Source organism: Borostomias antarcticus (genome assembly GCF_949987555.1).
Source record: "Borostomias antarcticus genome assembly, chromosome: 18".
NCBI lineage: Eukaryota > Metazoa > Chordata > Actinopteri > Stomiiformes > Stomiidae > Borostomias > Borostomias antarcticus.
The window spans coordinates 9968986-9988976 of NC_140251.1; the positions used below are offsets into that span (position 1 = coordinate 9968986).

The window sequence follows — 19991 nt, forward strand, 5'->3', positions numbered from 1 at the left end:
ATTCCATTACATGTTTTTCTGTATAGAAAAGTCCGAGCAGGCAGAGGGCCTCTATGGAGACAGCGAGCTGAAGCATCAACTAAATCTCATCAAGCATCAACTCATCATATTGGGTCTTTACTACACGGGTGTGTCTTACAGTCTCCGTCTGGTGATTCCAACAGAGGAACCACACTGGAGAAATACAGCTGTTATGAATTTGTTCTGTCTGTCTTGAGATAGTAGCAGCATGAACTTGTGCATGTATAATCAACTGTAGGGCAACCATGAGAGAGCCCACATCCACAGAGCTCTCAACACTAGGGCCCAGATCTACTGAGTGCTGGGTTTCCATGGTGGCAAGGCTGGCAAATGTTTTGTCTTGTGAAGGTATAAAAATCAAACAACTTTTCATTCCACTGATGACAACAGTAGCCTACCATATTAATCCTTATTAAATCATTTTTATATTCAAAACAGAATAAAAGCTCCCCTCCACAGCCAATTGGTGGGTTGAGATTTAGGATTTTGTATCAGTACATTGGGGGGTGTCATATTCAGGGATGTCTGGTCTGAAACCTGTGTACAACCATTTATAACAGTAGTACCCTCAGAAAAAAGATTTCACATAGAACACCGTTCAGGTCAAACCCTTTAAGACCCTTAAGGTGCCTGCAAAGTGCCCCCCAACCAATGACCAACACCAACTTTAAGCCAGCACTTCAAACAGCACTTTACAGAGCTGATAACGGTTCTATCTGGAACCTTTTTTTCAGAGAGATCTACGCTAATGCTACAGGCTACATAGCCTACCCTCCAACAGGACCGAGTTAAGCTTCCAGAACAGTCCTACCCCTCCAACAGGGCCCAGTCAAGCTTCCAGAAGTCTTACCCCTCCAACAGGGCCCAGTCAAGCTTCCAGAAGTCTTACCCCTCCAACAGGGCCCAGTCAAGCTTCCAGAACAGTCCTACCCCTCCAACAGGGCCCAGTCAAGCTTCCAGAACAGTCCTACCCCTCCAACAGGGCCCAGTCAGACTTCCAGAACAGTCCTACCCCTCCAACAGGGCCTAGTAAAGCTTCCAGAACAGTCCTACCCCTCCAACAGGGCCCAGTCAGACTTCCAGAACAGTCCTACCACTCCAACAGGGCCTAGTAAAGCTTCCAGAACAGTCCTACCACTCCAACAGGGCCTAGTAAAGCTTCCAGAACAGTCCTACCCCTCCAACAGGGCCCAGTCAAGCATCCAGAACAGCCCGGCCGCACTACACATTTGCGGTTCAAAGTATTATACAGGCCTACAGCTAAGACATCGAAACCCAGAGGGCGAAAACAGGGGCAGATGCACGCCACCACAGAATGTGATGTGCTGTTTGATATGTGTAACATCATCTCTCACGTCAACTTTGCATTTTCTGTTCCATTAAAAAACGACTTTAGCAGTCGCCATGGAAACAGCTCTGCATCAGTTTCAGTAAGGCACTCCGCCCCGCCTCCTTCTCCCATGCTCCGCCTCCTCTACTCCTAGGTCCCTCCCACAGTGGCGTGGCTCACGTAGCACAGTAAAAGGCATAGAAATGGAATGAACAAGAATGGACTGGGTTCTCTGGAACACAGGACAGACTCAGTTCTGTGCAGTTAGTACCAACAGCACAGCCGATCCCAAGCATGACAGCATGATATGAAGGTTGTCTGCTTGACCCTCAGAGGCCTGATGGAGCTACACACCGTGGGCTCCATTCACACAAATACCCAGCTGTCTCTTTGAAATGGATGCTGTCTCCTGTCCATGTTTTGATGACATGCTGTTTCCTGTCCCTGTTTGATGACATGCTGTTTCCTGTCCATGTTTTGATGACACACTGTTTCTTGTTCCCTTCACTCCATGCATGTGTGTCTGCTGATGTCAGTGTTTGATATGTAGATGCAGACCAGGCCATGAGAATATGGATCTTAAAATACTGTCCCAATCTTGTCTTTTTTTTCTCTTTACAATGTATCTAACTACAACAACTGCTCAAAAAACACAGACAGGTATGTTTTTGAGATGACAAAATGTACATATTTTTTTTTAAACATTTTTACATTTACAGTATATGATATATTGATAGGCATGTATAATCTAACATATTTCTTGTTAACATAGCAGTCACCCATGTTAGTGTCTAGTCCCCAAGAGTTCATACTTCTCTGACCATCCCTCTCTCCATCCTCCGGTCTCTCTTTCTCCACAGCAGAGGCCGTTCATTCCTCCGCCCCTGTCCTCAGTATGTCTCTCTCCTCAGAGAAATCCGTCCCAGTCTGAGGTTCACACTAACCATCCAGTCAGCCTGTGACACGGTTGGCTGGTTAAAGGTACGTGTTGCCCAACTTATCTTAGCCCAGAGTGCCGGGCTCAGACCTGACCCCCAGCTGAGCGACGGGAGAGGAAGGAGAGTCTCCTGTGGTCTCACAGCTGCCAAACTACCTCTGATCCTTAAGGTGGCGGGTGACATCATCAAGAGGAGATGGGGAAATTATTTAAATGAGAGAGGGAGGTAGAGCAGAGAGACAGAGATGAGAGGGAGGGGGTGAGGAGAGGGAGACCAGGAGAGAGAGGGACGTAGAGGAGAGGAGAGAGATAACTCTAGCATCTAGATGGTGACGGATTGCGTTGGGAGACCACGGTGAGCCAGACAGCCTGCCAGAACCAGTCCAAACTGGTCTGATCTGGTCCAAACCGTTCTGACTTGGTCTATCTGCTCACAGTGGAGGTCCAGGACCTCAGGGTGCCGGGCAGTCTGTCAGGCCCGGGGGAGTTCCAGGGTCCTGCACTCCTCCCCACAGAACCCTCCTTGCCTGGAGGTGGGCAACAGAGCCCAGCGTGGCCTGGGGTCCCCCCCTCCTCTCTGGGGAGCAGAGCTCTGGGCTCAGGCCTCTCCTGGAGGGTCAGAGGTCCATGTCCAGGGTCCGCGCTGCCAGGAGGGACTCCGTTCACCTTCACATTTAGGTAGGGGTCCCAGGGCCAGACAGCCTGCGTCTGCTCCCTCTCTCCACCAGGGGCGCCACTCTCTCTGTCCCTCCTCTCCATGGACCTCTCCCGGGCAGCTTTGGAGGGCCAGGGCTGGGACTCCCCGGGTCCGGCCTCCACGTCCCCAGACACTGCAGGTATTCCCTGCCCCCGGACGGTGCTCCTCTGCTGGGTGGGCCTGCCACCCGAGCCCCCTCCCATGGAGCTGGGGTCTGTCTTCTGTGGAGCCGGGCCTGCCATGCGCAGGGCAGCCTCTAGAGGGAGGTGGTGAGGGGGGTCTGGGGCAGAAGGGGGGTGGGATGAGGCTGATGGCGGGGGATGCTGAGGGTCAAGGGTCACTTCCGGCAGGGCAGAGTGGGCTGGAGGAAGGGCAGCCCAGGGGGAGGCGCCGTCTACTGAAGAGGAAACAAGATCAAGTCAGAGACTAACTCACACGCACATACACACGCACACGCATGCGCACACACACACACACACACACACACACACACACACACACACACACACACACTTTAAATGCTTTATCTGAATCCATAAATTCAATGAAATTTCATGGGATTCAAATATGTAGTAATACTGTAGTAATCTGATCTGGTTCATAGCCATGATTTACAGTACTATTCTCTATATACTGTACCATGGCTATGACGTCTAATTTCTTTCCACAATTCAGTATCACTCACGTCTGAGAAAAAAACTAAACGTTAGCCTAAAGCTGGGTTCACATAATGTACAACAAGACGTTTTTTGGTAGTTGCACAATAAATGGCAACATACCAATTAATGTAAATAAATAGCCAAATAATAAAATCTATATAACGTTAGCCTGTGATGAAAAAATAAATATGCTATCTGTTAGTGTGTAACGCAACCGCCTTGCACTACTGTACTGTATGTGCAGGTAGCCAGGAGGGCCTATTTTATTGATTATTTATTGGAGTGTGTGTATTACTTTTGTATTGCCATAGCTGGTGACCGTTTTATAAAAGCAATAGCTCACCTCAGGCCATGGTATATGGTTATTATATCACAGCTAAGGTAAAATATCATACTGTATGCCATGGCTTCGCGTTGGGCTGAGCAGCGGCCCTTAGCTGTGATATAATAACCATACACAGTACCACAGCCTGTCGTGAGCGATTGCTTAAATAATATTACAGATGTGAACATTTATTATTACGGAAGTGTCCAAAACGTTTGAAAATCTCTTAATGCATAAACAATGGCAGTTATGATGGACACACACACACGCAGACACGCCCCCCCCCCCCCCACACACACACACACACACACACACACACACAAACACACACACACACACACACACGCACAGAGAACAACTATTTCCGGAACCCAGCCATGCAAACTGGCATGCTAGTGTGAGAGAGCATTCATCATCTCATGATGCAGTCATGCTGACCAGACTGTATAGTGTACAGTATGATGGAGCTATATCTTCCAAAGAGCCCAGTTTTACAGACACCAGCAGTTTACACAGAATCAAGAGAAAAAAAACTATTCTAGACGGAAATCACACCAAACAGACTGTTACATTATCATTAACTGGATCTCTGTTACTGTCAGGGGAACTATTGTCAGGGAAGTTTGTGGTGTGTGTGCGTGTGTGCATGCGTGCGTGTGTGTGTCTGTGTGTGTGTGAGAGAGAGAGAGTGAGGAGGTATGTGTGTGTGAGCTATGGTGTGTGTGTGTGTATGGGGGGGGGGGTAGTATGACACGCACACACGCACACACACCACAGTTCACACACGCACACACACATACCTCCTCACTATCTCACACACACACACACACACACACACACACACACACACACACACACACACACACACACACACACACACACACACCACAGCTCACAATACTATCACAGAGATCCTCTTCACTCATGATGGCTTTTTCTACTGACACTACATGCATGCACAAACACACACATACAGACACACACATACACACACAAACACACACACACTTGCAAGACATGCAATGCAAAAGCACACGGATGCAGACAGACAGGTATCAGAATGGAGAGATAGACGAACCGTGTCTTTAGACTGGCCCATTAGGAAGAAATAGGGGGAGCTTAGTGTGTCACCTTTCATGCACATGGACAGGTTGGAAGGTACCATTCCTGAGGGAGGGTAGGTAAAAGCCTGTACCAATCATTAGACTTACAACACAATCATTCACTACTGTTAGTTTGAATAAAGATTAAGCTATCGGTGGCCAGAACAGGATGAAACACAGGTTACCATTCAGGGAAGCAGAGAGCAGGGAATCTATGGCAGGACTAGTCACACTGGCTGTAGGGGGACAGCAATCTCAAGGCTAGGCTATCAAATAGGTTAACAAATAGCTCAGCAGATTGAATTAAGAGTATTTTTTTTATTGTTTTAGTCCATTGATGTACCAGGTGACAAAAGGGTGTTCTATGACAATGAGAAAAATATGGATTCTATAGTGGAACAGAATATACACTATTTCCCAGACGTATATTTCTAAACTTTTCCTGTGTTCTTTACAGGCACAACAGAGTAGCAGTAGTGATAGCAGGAGGATATATAGAAGTATGGAGAGAGAGACAGAGAGGAAGAGAGGGAGGGAGGGAGAGAGAGAGGAAGAGAGAGGGAGAGAGAGAGACGGGGGGGGGGGGAGGGGGAGTGTGTGGTGAGGAGGGGGTTAGTGGGTGGTGTGTTTTTCAGGGGGACCCACCGTACTCTGGCACCTGTCCTGACCCCCTCTTCAGCAGTAGTCTGACCCGACGCCCCCCTGCCTTGATGAGCTCGATGGCGCGGCCGTGCGTCATGTCTCTGCTGCTATCACCGTTGATCTCAATGATCTGGTCTCCCACCTGGGCGGAGGAAGACATGGTTACATCTTGCTGCTCCCACCCACAACTATTATTAACGTTACGATTGGAGGTTCTCATCAGGAAGTGACGTCATCTCACTCTCATCCTGCCGTTGCGGATGGCGGGCCCGTCCTCGGCCAGGCGCAGCACGAACAGGTCCATCTTGTACTCCCGCCCCCCGCGGATGCTGAAGCCGAAGCCCTTTGCACTCTTCTCCAGCTCCACTGTGAAGTAGTCATAGTCCTGCAGAGGCACCACGCTCAGCTGCTGTGGGGAACACACACACACACATACACGTACATACACACGTACATACATACACACACACACACACACACACACACACACGTACATACACACGTACATACACACGTACATACACACACACACGTACATACACACGTACATACACACACACACGTACATACACACGTACATACACACACACACACACGTACATACACACACGCGCACACACACGTACATACACACACACGTACATACACACACACATACACACACACGTACATACACACACACACACACACACGCACACATGCACACACACACACTCATACATAGCCACATTCAGCTGTTGTGGGGAACACACTCTCATATACGCTGGGTGTGTTTGTGTTTCTATGTGTGTGTACATGCGTGTGTGTATGTGTGTGCGACTGTGTGTGTGTGTGGGGAGTATCCCCCATACCTGTGGTTTGTATGTGTGTGTGTGTGCGTGTGTGTGTATGTGGGGAAGAGGATATCTGTGGTCTGTATATGTGTGTGTGTGTGTGTGTGTGTGTATGTGTGTGTGTGTGGGGGGGGGGGGGGGGGGGAGGGGATATCTGTGGTCTGTATGTGTGTGTGTGTGTGTGTGTGTGTATGCGTGTGTGTGTGTATGTGTGTGTATGTGTATGTGTGTGTATGTGTGTGGGTAAGGGGATACCTGGGGTCTGTATGAGTGTGTGTGTGTGTGGGGGGGGGGGGGTACCTGTGGTCTGAAATCCGGGGGTAACTGTCCCAGAGGGAAGTGGGAAGCGGAGGGGTGTTGCCGGTAGTCCAGGAGGGGAGGCGGGTGCCGGTAGTCCAGTGTGGGCGGCTGCCGGTAGTCTCCTACCGGGGGGTGCCGGTAGTCCACTGGGGGCTGCCGGTAGTCGGTGAACGGAGGCTGGCGGATGTCCGGTTTGACGTCCTGTCTGGCTTTCACCTCCGACCTGCGACCAACAACACGAGATGACAAGAGGAGGATAATTCACAATCCACCCCTTCAGGAGAGGCAGCAGCGTGGTGGGTAGTATTCTGTAGTAAGTTAATAGTTAGTAGGACAGTGGGTAGTTAGTAGGTCAGTGGGTAGTTAGTAGTGGGTAGTTAGTAGTGGGTAGTTAGTAGGACAGTGGGTAGTTAGTAGGACAGTGGGCAGTTAGTAGGACAATGGGTAGTTAATAGTTAGTAGGACAGTGGGCAGTTAGTAGGACAGTGGGTATTAGTAGTTAGTAGGACAGTGGGTAGTTAGTAAGACAGCGGGTAGTTAATAGTTAGTAGGACAGTGGGTAGTTAGAAGGAGTGGGTATTAGTAGTTAGTAGGACAGTGGGTAGCTTGTAAGACAGTGGGTAGTTAGTAGGACAGTGGGTAGTTGGTAGGACAGTGGGTAGTTAATAGTTAGTAGGACAGTGGGTAGTTAGTAAGACAGTGGGTAGTTAATATTTAGTAGGACAGTGGGTAGTTAGTAAGACAGTGGGTAGTTAATAGTTGGTAGGACAGTGGGTAGTTAGTAGTTAGAAGGAGTGGGTATTAGTAGTTAGTAGGACAGTGGGTAGTTAGTAGTGGGTAGTTAGTAGTGGGTAGTTAGTAGGACAGTGGGTAGTTAGTAGGTCAGTGGGTAGTTATTAGTTAGTAGGACAGTGGGTAGTTAGTAGGTCAGTGGGTAGTTATTAGTTAGTAGGACAGTGGGTAGTTAGTAGGACAGCGGGTAGTTAGTAGGAAAGCGGGTAGATAGTAGTTAGTAGGACAGCGGGTAGTTAGTAGGACAGTGGGTAGTTAGTAGTTAGTAGGACAGTGGGTAGTTAGTAGGTCAGTGGGTAGTTAGTAGTTAGTAGGACAGTGGGTAGTTAGTAGGACAGCGGGTAGATAGTAGTTAGTAGGACAGCGGGTAGTTAATAGGACAGTGGGTGGTTAGTAGTTAGTAGGACAGTGGGTAGTTAGTAGTTAGTAGGACAGTGGGTAGTTAGTAGGACAGTGGGTAGTTATTAGTTAGTAGGACAGTGGGTAGTTAGTAGGACAGCGGGTAAATAGTAGTTAGTAGGACAGCGGGTAGTTAATAGGACAGTGGGTGGTTAGTAGTTAGTAGGACAGTGGTTCATGTGATGATGTTTGGTTTGCTGCATAGTGATGTGATCCTGAGTAGTCTGGTAGGAACATGGAGAATCACCCCCCTCACCTGCTCTAGAACCTTCATATAGATAGTCTGACTGGGACTAAATTGGAAGTGATTGGAGTTTCATGACTGTTGTTTTTATATTATGGTTGTCCTTCAAGTTTTTGGTGCTTATTGTTTTAGGGGATTTTATGGATGTTATGTGTTACTGTCTGTCCTGCCATCAGGGACATGTTGGAAACAAGTGTTTCTACATGTTATACATCTTCTACATGTTATCCCTTGAACTCAATTTCTGCAATAGCCATGAATAGAATCAATCAATCAATCAATCATTCAATCGAGATCCTGTCTGTTCATCAACACACACTGCTGGAAGCCAGAACCTCTTAAACTCACTCTCACCCCCACCTCCACACACACACAGCTCTCTCTGTGAAGTACAGGTCTGCGGATAGGAGGCATGTATAATTGAGAAGGTATCCAAAAGTGAATTATTCACGGCCGTCAGAGTTAAGTGGTGTTACGCAACGAGGAATTCAGGCCTGAGAGTGAAGCATGCTGGGACGGAGGGAGGGGATGTAACATAGATGACTCGTAATGGATTGAGCGGCGCAAAATACGGCCGCCATATTGGTCCGGTACCGCTGTCACATGACAACCACTCTCCTCAGCAGTTTCAGTTAGTAAAAGTAACCCTGCATCAAGAGATAACACTAGAAGATAAGTGGAAAAAAATATTTGTCTTTGAACTATCCATAACAGTCAAATAATATAAATAATAAATTTAAAAAATGAAAAAATTACAAAGTGCAAAACGGCAGCATCCAACAGTTTTAGTTGTATCTATCAGCGAACAACTATCTATTTATCATCGTTCACTTAAAAGAGCCGGCACATAGAGCCGTATCGTTCACGACCGACCCATCACTAGTTCACTCGCGGAGCTCTGTACCGGACCAAGATGGCGGCCGCGTTTTTCATCCGGCAGCAATCAAATCAACGTCAATGCGGCGTCTAGTGTATATGTCTATGGGATGTAACATCAGAGCTCTGGAGGCTGGGAGCAGGAGGAATAAACCACACCCTTTCATTCCTTAGCACACATGCACACACACGCACACACACGCACACACACGCACACACACGCACACACACGCACGCACACACACGCACACACACGCACACACACGCACACACACGCACACAGTCTTTGAGGAAGAGTACTGTGTTGTCTCTGCTGACCTGCCATCGTGGAGGTAGACCTGCGGGGGAGGCTGGGTGACAGGGCTCTGCTGGGCCCCTGGCGGGCTGGGCTGGGGGGCCGCTGGGGCAGGCTGGCTCATGGCTGGGCCTGGTTGGGCGGCTGGTGGTGCTGGCTGGCCTGGAGCCGGGCCCGGTGCCGGGACTGGCGCTGGCGCTGGGCCTGGTGCGGGGCCTTGAGTCGGGCCCGGAGCTGGTCCGGGCTGGACGGGGGCCAGGCCTGTCTGGCCGGGCTGGCCGGTAGCAGGCCCTGGCTGGGTCTGAGGGCTGTGTTTCTGGGTCGTGGCAGCAGGCCCTGGCTGGGTCTGAGGGCTGTGTTTCTGGGTCAGGGGGCTCTGCTTCTCTGAACCGGGTCCAGAATGAGGATCCGCTGCAGGGAGAGAGTTGTCATGGTAACATGTCTCACCTAGCAACAGAGATGTTTCATAGCAACAGTTGGCAACAACACTATGCTGGGCTGGAGAACAGATGCTCTCTGTTTTTTCTTTCTCTCATTCATTCCGTTTCCAATTTCGCTCTTATCTCTTGTTCTACCTATTTCTCTCTCCTTCTCTCCATCTCTCTTTCCTTTCACTTCTCTCTCCTTCTCTCTCTCCATCTCTGTACATCTCTCTCCTTCTCTCTCTCCATCTCTCAGCAACTCTCCCCAACTCTCCCTCCTTCTCTCTCCAACTCTCCCTCCTTCTCTCTCCAACTCTCTCTCCATCTCTCTCCTTCACTCTCCATCTCTCTCCATCTCTCTCCTTCTCTCTCCATCTCTCTCTCCATCCCCCTCCTCCTCACCTTCCTCAGGTATGATGTGGAGTGTGACGGTCAGTCCTGCGTCTTTGATCAGCTTGACGATGTCAGCGTGAGGCATGCTGATGATGGACTGTCCGTTAACGGCCAGGATCCGGTCGCCCACCTTGAGCTTGCCACAGCGGTCAGCGGGACTGCCCTCGATGATGCGCCCGATCTTATGGGGCACGGCTGGAGGGGAAGCACGGGTGGAGATGTCACATCCTGTCCAGTTAGGAGCTGAATCCCAGCAGTCAAGGAGCACTAATATCCTCTTGGAGGATAAAGTAATCTAATCTAATCTAATCTGATCTGATTTGATTTTATCTGATCTGATGTAATGTACTGTAATCTAATCTAATCTAAGTGTGGGACTCACTGATGACGGCAGCGTTCTCCGGGCGGTTCAGCGAGCTGATGATGACAAAGCCGAAGCCCTCGTTCTCCTTGCGGTGGATGACCACGTCGCTGGTCTGCAGGGCGGAGCCTTCCGGTAGGGAGGCGGCGGCGGGAGCGGCGTTGCCGGGGGCGACAGGGCCGGAGATGGAGGCGGCGTCGCTGCGAGGTGAGCTGTGCTGAGTGGAAACGGAACCAGGGCTGCGGCCGTTCACTGGACACAACTCGCCTGCTGGGGACAGGACCGAGAGAGAGATGAGGGGAGAGAGAGATGGAGGGAGAGAGAGATGGAGGGAGAGAGAGATGAGGGGAGAGAGAGATGGACGGAGAGAGAGATGGACGGAGAGAGAGATGGAGGGAGAGAGAGATGAGGGGAGAGAGAGATGGAGGGAGAGAGATGGACGGAGAGAGAGATGGAGGGAGAGAGATGCACGGAGAGAGATGGACGGAGAGAGAGATGGAGGGAGAGAGAGATGAGGGGAGAGAGAGATGGACGGAGAGAGAGATGGACGGAGAGAGATGGAGGGAGAGAGATGAGGGGAGAGAGAGATGGACGGAGAGAGATGGACGGAGAGAGAGATGAGGGGAGAGAGAGATGGACGGAGAGAGAGATGGACGGAGAGAGAGATGAGGGGAGAGAGAGATGGACGGAGAGAGAGATGGAGGGAGAGAGATGAGGGGAGAGAGAGATGGACGGAGAGAGAGATGGACGGAGAGAGAGATGAGGGGAGAGAGAGATGGACGGAGAGAGAGATGGAGGGAGAGAGATGCATGGAGAGAGATGGACGGAGAGAGAGATGGAGGGAAAGAGAGAGATGGAGGGAGAGAGAGATGGACGGAGAGAGAGATGGACGGAGAGAGATGGAGGGAGAGAGAGGTGAGGGAGAGAAAGAGGGGGGAGAGAGAGATGAGGGGAGAGATGGAGGGAGAAAGATTGAGATGGAGGGAGAGATGGACAGATGGAGATATAGATAGTGACAGAGAGAGATGGAGAGAGAGATGGAGGGAGAGAGAGATGGTGGAAGAATAGAGAAATAGAGGTAGATAGATAGATAGATAGATAGATAGATAGATAGATAGATAGATAGATAGATAGATAGATAGATAGATAGATAGATAGATAGATAGATAGATAGATAGATAGATAGATAGATAGATAGATAGATAGATAGATAGATAGATAGATAGATAGATAGAGTGAACTTTAGGTTCCAGATCATGAGAATAATGTTGTGTACTAAAACATGTAGTGCGTTACTTTCAGACTCTCAAGAAACACTCATTTCTAAATAATATATTTAATATAAATAATCCTGTAAAAGATGCAAATAACAGTTCATTCATTCATTCATTCCTTCACTCACTCCTTACCGGGGGTGAGGACCCTCCTCCTGACCGTCAGGCTGACCTGACCGTTGCGAGCCGCCGCGTGCATCAGGTCGATCACATATCTGTGCGGTTTCCCAGCAACCACCATCTTATCCACGGAGATGAGCTCGTCGCCCGGCCGCAGCCTGCCGTCGCGTTCCGCCGGCGTGTTCTCGATGATGGCGCCGATCACAATCTGTTGGATCACAGCCTATGTTAGCAGCGCAGAGGGGGCGGGGCTAGCAGCAGAGACTGACACCGGATCATACAGTCAAAACTTACTGAACTCTGCACTGAAAACAAAGTCCATTTGGAGAATGTTAGATGAATGATGGACTATGAGTGTCAGTGTGTGCGTAGGGGCGGGGGGGGGGTGGTTTGTGTGTGTGTGTGTGTGTGTGTGTGTGTGTGTGGGGGGGGTGTGTGTATGTGTGTGTGTGTGTGGGGGGGGGGGGGTCTTTGTGTATGTGAGTGTGTGTGTGTGTGTGTGTGTGTGGTGGGTGGCGGATCTTTGTGTATGTGAGTGTGTGTGTGTGTGGGGGGGGGTCTTTGTGTATGTGAGTGTGTGTGTGGTCCAGCCCGTCCCATACGAGCCTTGTCGCGTGCGTCCGGACTCACAGCCTGCACGGCCTCGTCTCCTCCCAGGATGCGGAACCCAAACCCAGTCTTCTCCCTCAGCAGGTGCACCTCCACCTCCTGGTACTCTGGCCCTGGGGGGGGGGGGGGGAACAGTGATCATATACTGTAAATAGATTTTGTATATTCTGTGTACTTACTGTAATTAGTCCTCGATTGTGCCTTTTTGTTTTACTTACTGCTGTCAGACAACAACTAAATAAAGTAAGTATCTGTCTGTCTGTCTGTCTGTCTGTGCAGTTCTGGTTGTGGTCAACTCAGATGGAGCCGTTGGGTCAGAACTCACGCCTGCTCTCGTAGAGGGCCCTGGACTTCTCGTAGAGGTCGTAGGGGTCGGGCTTGTTCAGGTCGAATCCCTCGGTGGAGTCGGGTACGGAGGTGCGGTGCTGGGGCAGGGAAGGGAAGGGCATGGCGGGGGGGCCAGACAGGCTGGCCTGGGGGCTGCCTTGGGGGTCCCACTGCTCCGACATCTACAGGAAGAGGGTTTTGGGAAGGGGGGGGAGGGGGGGGGGGGGGGGTAAGATACACGTTACATTAGTGACTAATTCAAGCTCTAAGCTCTAATTCAAATGAGCTGTTTTGGCATGACAGGTGAAAAAATCCATGTTGCCAAAGCAGCAAAGAATACAAATATCAACAATACATACAATAATATACAAATATCAACAATACTCTCTCTCTCATGTAAACACACACAAGTTCAGATATATTGCTTTGTGCCTGATCAGAGGGTTGTATGGAGGATGTACAGTACCTGCTTGGTCTTCCATGGGGAGATATGTCCTGCTGAGAGGGAGTGAGAGAACAGAGAGAGAGAGAGATCACAGAGAGAGAGAGAGAGACAGAAAAGAGAGAAAGAGATCACACATTAACCTCACAGAGATGAGGACAGACATGTCTGACAACTAAGAGAGGAAACAGACAAGCGAGAGAAGAGAATGTCAAACAGATCAAGAATCACACTGTGCTTCCTGGAGATGCTGAGACACAAAACATACACAGCATCCACTGCATGTACTGTAGGAACATCACACACTAGGACAACCAAGGACCCTCCAAGCCCACAGCCAGGGGCGTGTGAAGTTCAGCGAGCATGAAAACCACAGATCAAGCTGTGTTTGTCAACATCAGTGAGAGCAACCCTGGCCTGACCTCCACTGACCCAGCTCTCTGCTGCCAGACTCCTCCATCGCTGGGTACCTCCCCCTGAACCAGTTCACTGGTTGCCTGAGTTTTCAGCATAGTTACATCATTAGCTGGGAGGAGCGCTGGCTATTTTTACACCCAACGACGGAGAGCAGAGCTGGGTAAAGGACAGCACAGGATGTAGTCCAGCTACTAAAATTGACTTTAAAATACTGCTGTTGGTTTATAAAGAACTGAATGGTTTAGGGCCAAAATATATTTCTGATCTGCTGCTACGTTATGAACCATCCAGACCTCTCAGGTCATCTGGCACAGGCCTGCTTTCTGTCCCCAGAGTTAAAACAAAACATGGAGAAGCAGCGTTCATTTTTTAAGCTCCGCATATCTGGAACAAACTTCCAGAAAACTGCAGGTCTGCTGCAACTCTCAGTTCTTTTAAATCAAGACTGAAGACTTTTCTTTTTGCCGCTGCTTTTTTTATTAAATCAAATAATTAGTCATTCATACACTGCACTATAACTTTTATTCCTGTATTTTATTTTTCCTGTATTTCATTTTATATGACCTTTTATGTGTTGCACTTTGTCTGGATGCTTTTAATGTCTCATGTAAAGCACTTTAAATTGCCTTGTTGTTTAAATGTGCTATACAAATAAACTTGCCTTGCCTTGCCTACTACAACACTGAGAATAACTACCAGCACTAACACGGAGACAACTAACTACCAGTACTAACACAGACCACACACAGGAGAGAGAGAGGGAGAGAGAGAGAGAGAGAGAGAGAGAGAGAACTCTGCTTCCAGAACAGTATCTAGCAAATTGACAATCCCAGCCAATAGACAATAGACAATCCCCTCAGCACGCACACATTAACCTGGAGCTGGTCCTGAATCCATCTAGGGGGGTGGAGAGCTGTCCATGGTGCTACTGAGGGGGAGTGGGTGGGGGTGTCACACAGGGCCAGACCACTAACCTCCTGCACTTCTCTCACACACACACACACACACACACACACACACACACACACACACACACACACACACACACACACACACACACACACACACACACACACACACACACACACACACACACACAACACGTGGGCTAGTGTACCCTTGTTCCTGAGCCCCTCCACTGTCATCTTCTGCAGGCTGCCCTGTCCTCACAGACACAACACAGGCTGTGCGGTCCAGCAGCAGACGTGCTGCCCGCGTGGGGGCCTCCTACGCATGTTAATGAAGAGCTAAAAGGCCCCTGGCTCGCGTCCTCGCGCGTCTGGGCCCTGGCAGCAGACTCAGACTAGCCTGCTGGGGCCACGGACACACTGACTGGCTACTAGACCCTGCCGCCCCGCCCATGTTGGCATGATCTGTATTGCCATTGGCTGTCAGGCGTCTCTGGTCGGCTCGGTGTTAGACAGAGTGTTGGGGGACGGAGCTGTGAATACCACCGGAGCTATGCAGAGTTTTGGCAGCATGCCCACACAAGGGCAGCGCACGTACACACACACACACACACACACACACACACACACAGACACACAGACACACAGACACACAGACACACAGACACACAGACACACACACACACACACGCACACACACACCAAGGACACACATTCACACACACATACAAACACCAAGGACACACGTTCACACACACACACGTTCATACATACACATACACACCAAGGACACACGTTCACACACACACACACACACACACACACACACCGCTCCAGCTCACATCACAAGCTTATTCAACACATATAAACACGACATGAAAATGAAAGGCACTTTATCTTTGTCCTGACAGAACGTAGGCAGCAGAACACACATACATGTATGCAAATAAATACACATCTGTTATCACACACACACACCATCATACAGAGAACACACACACACCATCATTCAGATCACCCCCCCCACACACACACCCACATACACAGTCATTCCATAAATCCCCTGGGCCCCCTGTGTCTGTGTGTGTGTGTGTCTGTGTGTGTGTGTGTCTGTGCGTGTGTGTGTGTGTGTGTGTGTGTGTGTGTGTCTGTGTGTGTGTGCGTGTGTATGTACTTCCCCCTTCTCTACACTGACAGGCCAGATCATGACAGATGAAATGAGCTCTGAACACTGAAGCTGCAGGTGCACAAGTCCACCACCAGATGGCATCTGCTGGTCCTGCAAGGATGAGAGGCGCTAGACTGCTCAATCTGTCAGTTGCTAACAGTTACACTCTGGCAGCGCTACAAACACACACACACACACACACACACACACACACACACACACACACACACACACACACACACACACACACACACACACACACACACACACACACACACACACACACACACACACACACACACACAGTCATTGGAAGAGGTCCAGTTTCCAACTGGCTGCTCTCTGTTAACCTGGCTGCCTGTGTTCTGCACGGCAGGCAAGCATCACACACTCAATTACCAGTCTATTATCAGACTACATTTATTCAACTGACTCACAACTTCACACATCTCCTACAAATAGTCAAACCAACACATTACATACAGTCACTCAATATAAAAGGATGACATTACAGGGAAAATATTATATATTAGATATATTAAATATATTAGAGGCTGACTCCACACTAGACTGTTATAATCTGAACTAGGATCAGCTGTTAGAGACTGACTGGTACACACTAGACCATTAACATCTGAACTATGACGAGCCGTTAGACTAGACTGAAACCAACTCTTCCTGCACATAAAGAGGTAAAAGACTCAACTAGACTGTACTGTATGTAGCAAAAGCAATACATTTTTATTTTATAAGGATGAAAAAAATTTAGGCCAATTCAGCCGTTGTGACCAGAACCTTCTAGAAGCAGCAGAGGAGCACATGTCAAACAAGCATGCTCACATTGTGAATTAAATCTCCTCCTCACTTTACTTTCCTCCTCACCTCACTTTAATTTACCATTTCCCCCTGCCACCTGGAGCCAGGGGCATGCAGTTTCTTTCTCTCTCTCCCTCTCTCTCTCTTTACCTCTCCTCTCTCTCTTCTCTCTCTCAAATTCAAAGATGTTTTATTGGCATGACTGAAGACAATAATAGTATTGCCAAAGTGATATGACAGTTTAAAATCAACATAAACTTTGAAACTTTTTGTCAGTCAGAAAAAGAGTTTGTCATCAGGCAACATGTGAAACAATGTAATAATTGTAGAAAACAGAGGAGTGGAGCACGTCTGTCTGGATAGAGGTGAACTCCTACAACACAGAGCTCTTTGGGAAGAGGTGAAGAGATTGATCAAAACAGCTGAAACCAAGGTACTCTAGTTGTAGAAAAGCCTTCATTAAAGTCTAGTTTAAAAGCCTTCATTAAATGGCTAATGCATCACATCAATCACCCTGATTAAGGTTTGTGCTGCCGCGACACGAAGGTGCGCGTTTTTTGAATTCTTGCGATGCATTAGCCATTTAATAAAGGCTTTAAAACATTTCCTACAATAAGAGTGTCTTGGTTTCAGATTTTCTGACCAATGGAATACATTATTTAGAATTTCAGTACTTGTCTCATGTTCTTTTTTTTTTCTTTTTTCTTTTTTTTTTTTACAATGCCGGAGAAAGTGTTTCTATCTCCCATCTTGTAGTGAGTCTCTCTCTCTCTCTCTCCTTCTCTCTCCCTGTCTCTCTCTCCTTCTCTTTCCCCCTCTCTCTCCCTCTGTCTCTCTCAGTTCAGTCCAAGCTCACCAGTCTGACTAGCTGATATATAGGATGCAGGGATCTGTGTTTTCACCGAACACACTTATGCACCGAACAGCAGTTCGGAGTACTCAGCCTTCCTGCAGACCCTGAGTGGAGTCCTATTTGGGGTTCCTGCAGGGGACTCCACTGTCCTATTGGGGGACTTCAATGCACATGTGGGCAATGATGGAGAAACTTGGAGGGGCGTGATTGGGAGGCATGGCCACCACGATCTGAACCTGAGTGGTGTTTTGTTGTTGGACTTCTGTGCTAGTCACAGTTTGTCCATAACAAACACCATGTTCGAACACAAGGATGCCCACAAGTACCCCTGGCAACAGAACACCTTAGGCTGAAGGTCGATGATAGATTTTGTTATCGTATCATCTGATCTGAGGCCATGTGTTTTGGACACTCGGGTAAAGAGAGGGGCAGAGCTGTCCACTGATCACCATCTGGTGGTGAGCTGGTTTCGATGGCGGGGGACACCTCTGGACAGACCTGGAAAACCCAAGCGTGTAGTGAGGGTGAACTGGGAACGTCTGGAGGAAGAGACTGTCCGGAGAGATTTCAATCGCCACCTCCGGCGGGGCTTCTCTGGCACCCCTGTGGAGGTTGGGGACATCGAGCATGAGTGGTTGGTGTTCAAAGCCTCCATTGCTGAAGCTGCGGCTAGGAGCCGCGGCCTGAGAGCCATACAGTAGGTACCTCAAGGGGCGGTAACCCTAGGACACCATGGTAGACAGCGGTGGTCAGGGAAGCCGTCCGACTGAAGAAGGAGGCCTTCCGGGATATGTTAGCCCGGGGGACTCCAGAAGCAGTTGCAGGGTATCGACTGGCCCGGAGGGCTGCGGCTTTGGCCATGACCCAAGGCAAAGCAGCGGGTGTGGGAGGAGTTCGGAGAAACCATGGAGAAGGACTTTCGGTCGGCACCAAAGTGTTTCTGGAAGACCATCAGACACCTCAGGAAGGGAAAGCCGAACCTCAGATCGAAGAGGAACAATGCAGATTTGGTCCTGGTCGTGGAACCACCGACCAGCTCTTCACTCTCGCAAGGATCTTAGAGGGGGCTTGGGAGTTTGCCAAACCTGTCTACAGTACATGTGTTTTGTGGACTTGGAGAAGGCTTATGACGGGGTCCCTCGAGAGGTCTTGTGGAGGGTTATGCGGTAGTATAGGGTGAGGGGATCCCTACTTAGGGCCATCCAATCCCTGTACACCCAGAGCGAGAGCTGTGTCTGTGTCCTCGGCAGTAAGTCATCTTCCTTACCGGTGGGGGCTGGCCTCCGCCAGGGTTGCACTTTGTCACCAATCCTGTTTGTGATTTTCATGGATAGGATATTGAGGTGTAGTCGTGTGGAGGTGGGTTTGCAGTTCGATGAGCTGGGGATCGCGTCGCTGCTATTTGCAGATGATGTGGTCCTGATGGCATCATCTGCCTGCGACCTCCAGCACTCGCAACGAGTGTGAAGCGGCTGGGATGAGAATCAGCACTTCTAAGTCTGAGGCCATGGTTCTCAGCAGGAAACCGGTGGTCTGTCCGCTCCGAGTAGGAAATGAGTCCTTACCCCAAGTGAAGGAGTTCAAGTATCTGGGGGTCTTGTTCAGGAGTGAAGGAACCATGGAGAGGGAGCTTGGCCGGAGAATCGGAGCAGCTGGTGCGGTTCTGCAGTCGCTTTACCGCACTGTTGTGACGAAAAGAGAGCTGAGCCAAAAGGCAAAGCTCTCGATCTACCGGTCTATCTTCGTCCCCACCCTCACCTATGGTCATGAAGGATGGGTCATGACCGAAAGAACGAGATCATGGATACAAGCGGCCGAAATGAGTTTTCTCCGGAGGGTGGCTGGGGTCTCCCTGAGAGATCGGGTGAGAAGTTCAGTCATCTGGGAGAGACTCGGAGTACAGCCGCTGCTCCTTTGCGTTGAAAGGAGCCAGTTGAGGTGGTTTGGGTATCTAGTGAGGATGCCTCCTGGGCGCCTCCAGGCGTGTCCAGCTGGGAGGAGGCCGCGGGGGAATAAACAAACATATAAACAGAGAGACAGAAACACACACACACACACACACACAAACCCTCCCCCCCCCTGACCTGGTCCAGCTGCTCTCTGTATGAGCAGGGTGGCCTCGGCTCCTATTGGACATTCCTTCAGCAGCTCCACCACCCGGCCGTGTCCCGCCCCCGCCACCGCCTGGCGGTTCACCTCCAGGATCAGATCCCCCTCGCTCAGCCCCGCCCCACCCTGGGACCCCGGCTCCAGCACCTGCACGCACACACACGCGCACACACACACACACACACACACACACACACACACACACACACACACACAGTCAATGCCACAACTGTACATGTTACTACTATTAAGCTAATGAGCAGGGTTCACAGAGGTAGTCTACTCAAACCTATAGGGTTGCAGTATATTGTATAGTGTA

At 49.6% G+C, this 19991-nt stretch overlaps 1 protein-coding gene across 1 annotated transcript in view; it reads right to left on the bottom strand.

Annotated features, from left to right (window-relative positions):
• Window positions 1-3322: 3322 nt before the first annotated feature.
• magi2b (membrane associated guanylate kinase, WW and PDZ domain containing 2b) overlaps window positions 3323-19991 on the bottom strand; it is a gene marked incomplete at both ends in the record, with an annotated part of 66563 nt that continues 49894 nt past the window's right edge. Inside the window, 13 exons of the mRNA XM_084452612.1 lie at window positions 3323-3379; window positions 5048-5136; window positions 5718-5856; window positions 5956-6099; window positions 6848-7070; window positions 9477-9864; window positions 10278-10463; window positions 10651-10899; window positions 12039-12231; window positions 12654-12745; window positions 12958-13141; window positions 13426-13457; window positions 19624-19819. Of these exons, the coding sequence (XP_084308738.1) occupies window positions 3323-3379; window positions 5048-5136; window positions 5718-5856; window positions 5956-6099; window positions 6848-7070; window positions 9477-9864; window positions 10278-10463; window positions 10651-10899; window positions 12039-12231; window positions 12654-12745; window positions 12958-13141; window positions 13426-13457; window positions 19624-19819 (2172 nt within the window). The remainder of the gene's footprint in view (window positions 3380-5047; window positions 5137-5717; window positions 5857-5955; window positions 6100-6847; window positions 7071-9476; window positions 9865-10277; window positions 10464-10650; window positions 10900-12038; window positions 12232-12653; window positions 12746-12957; window positions 13142-13425; window positions 13458-19623; window positions 19820-19991) is intronic.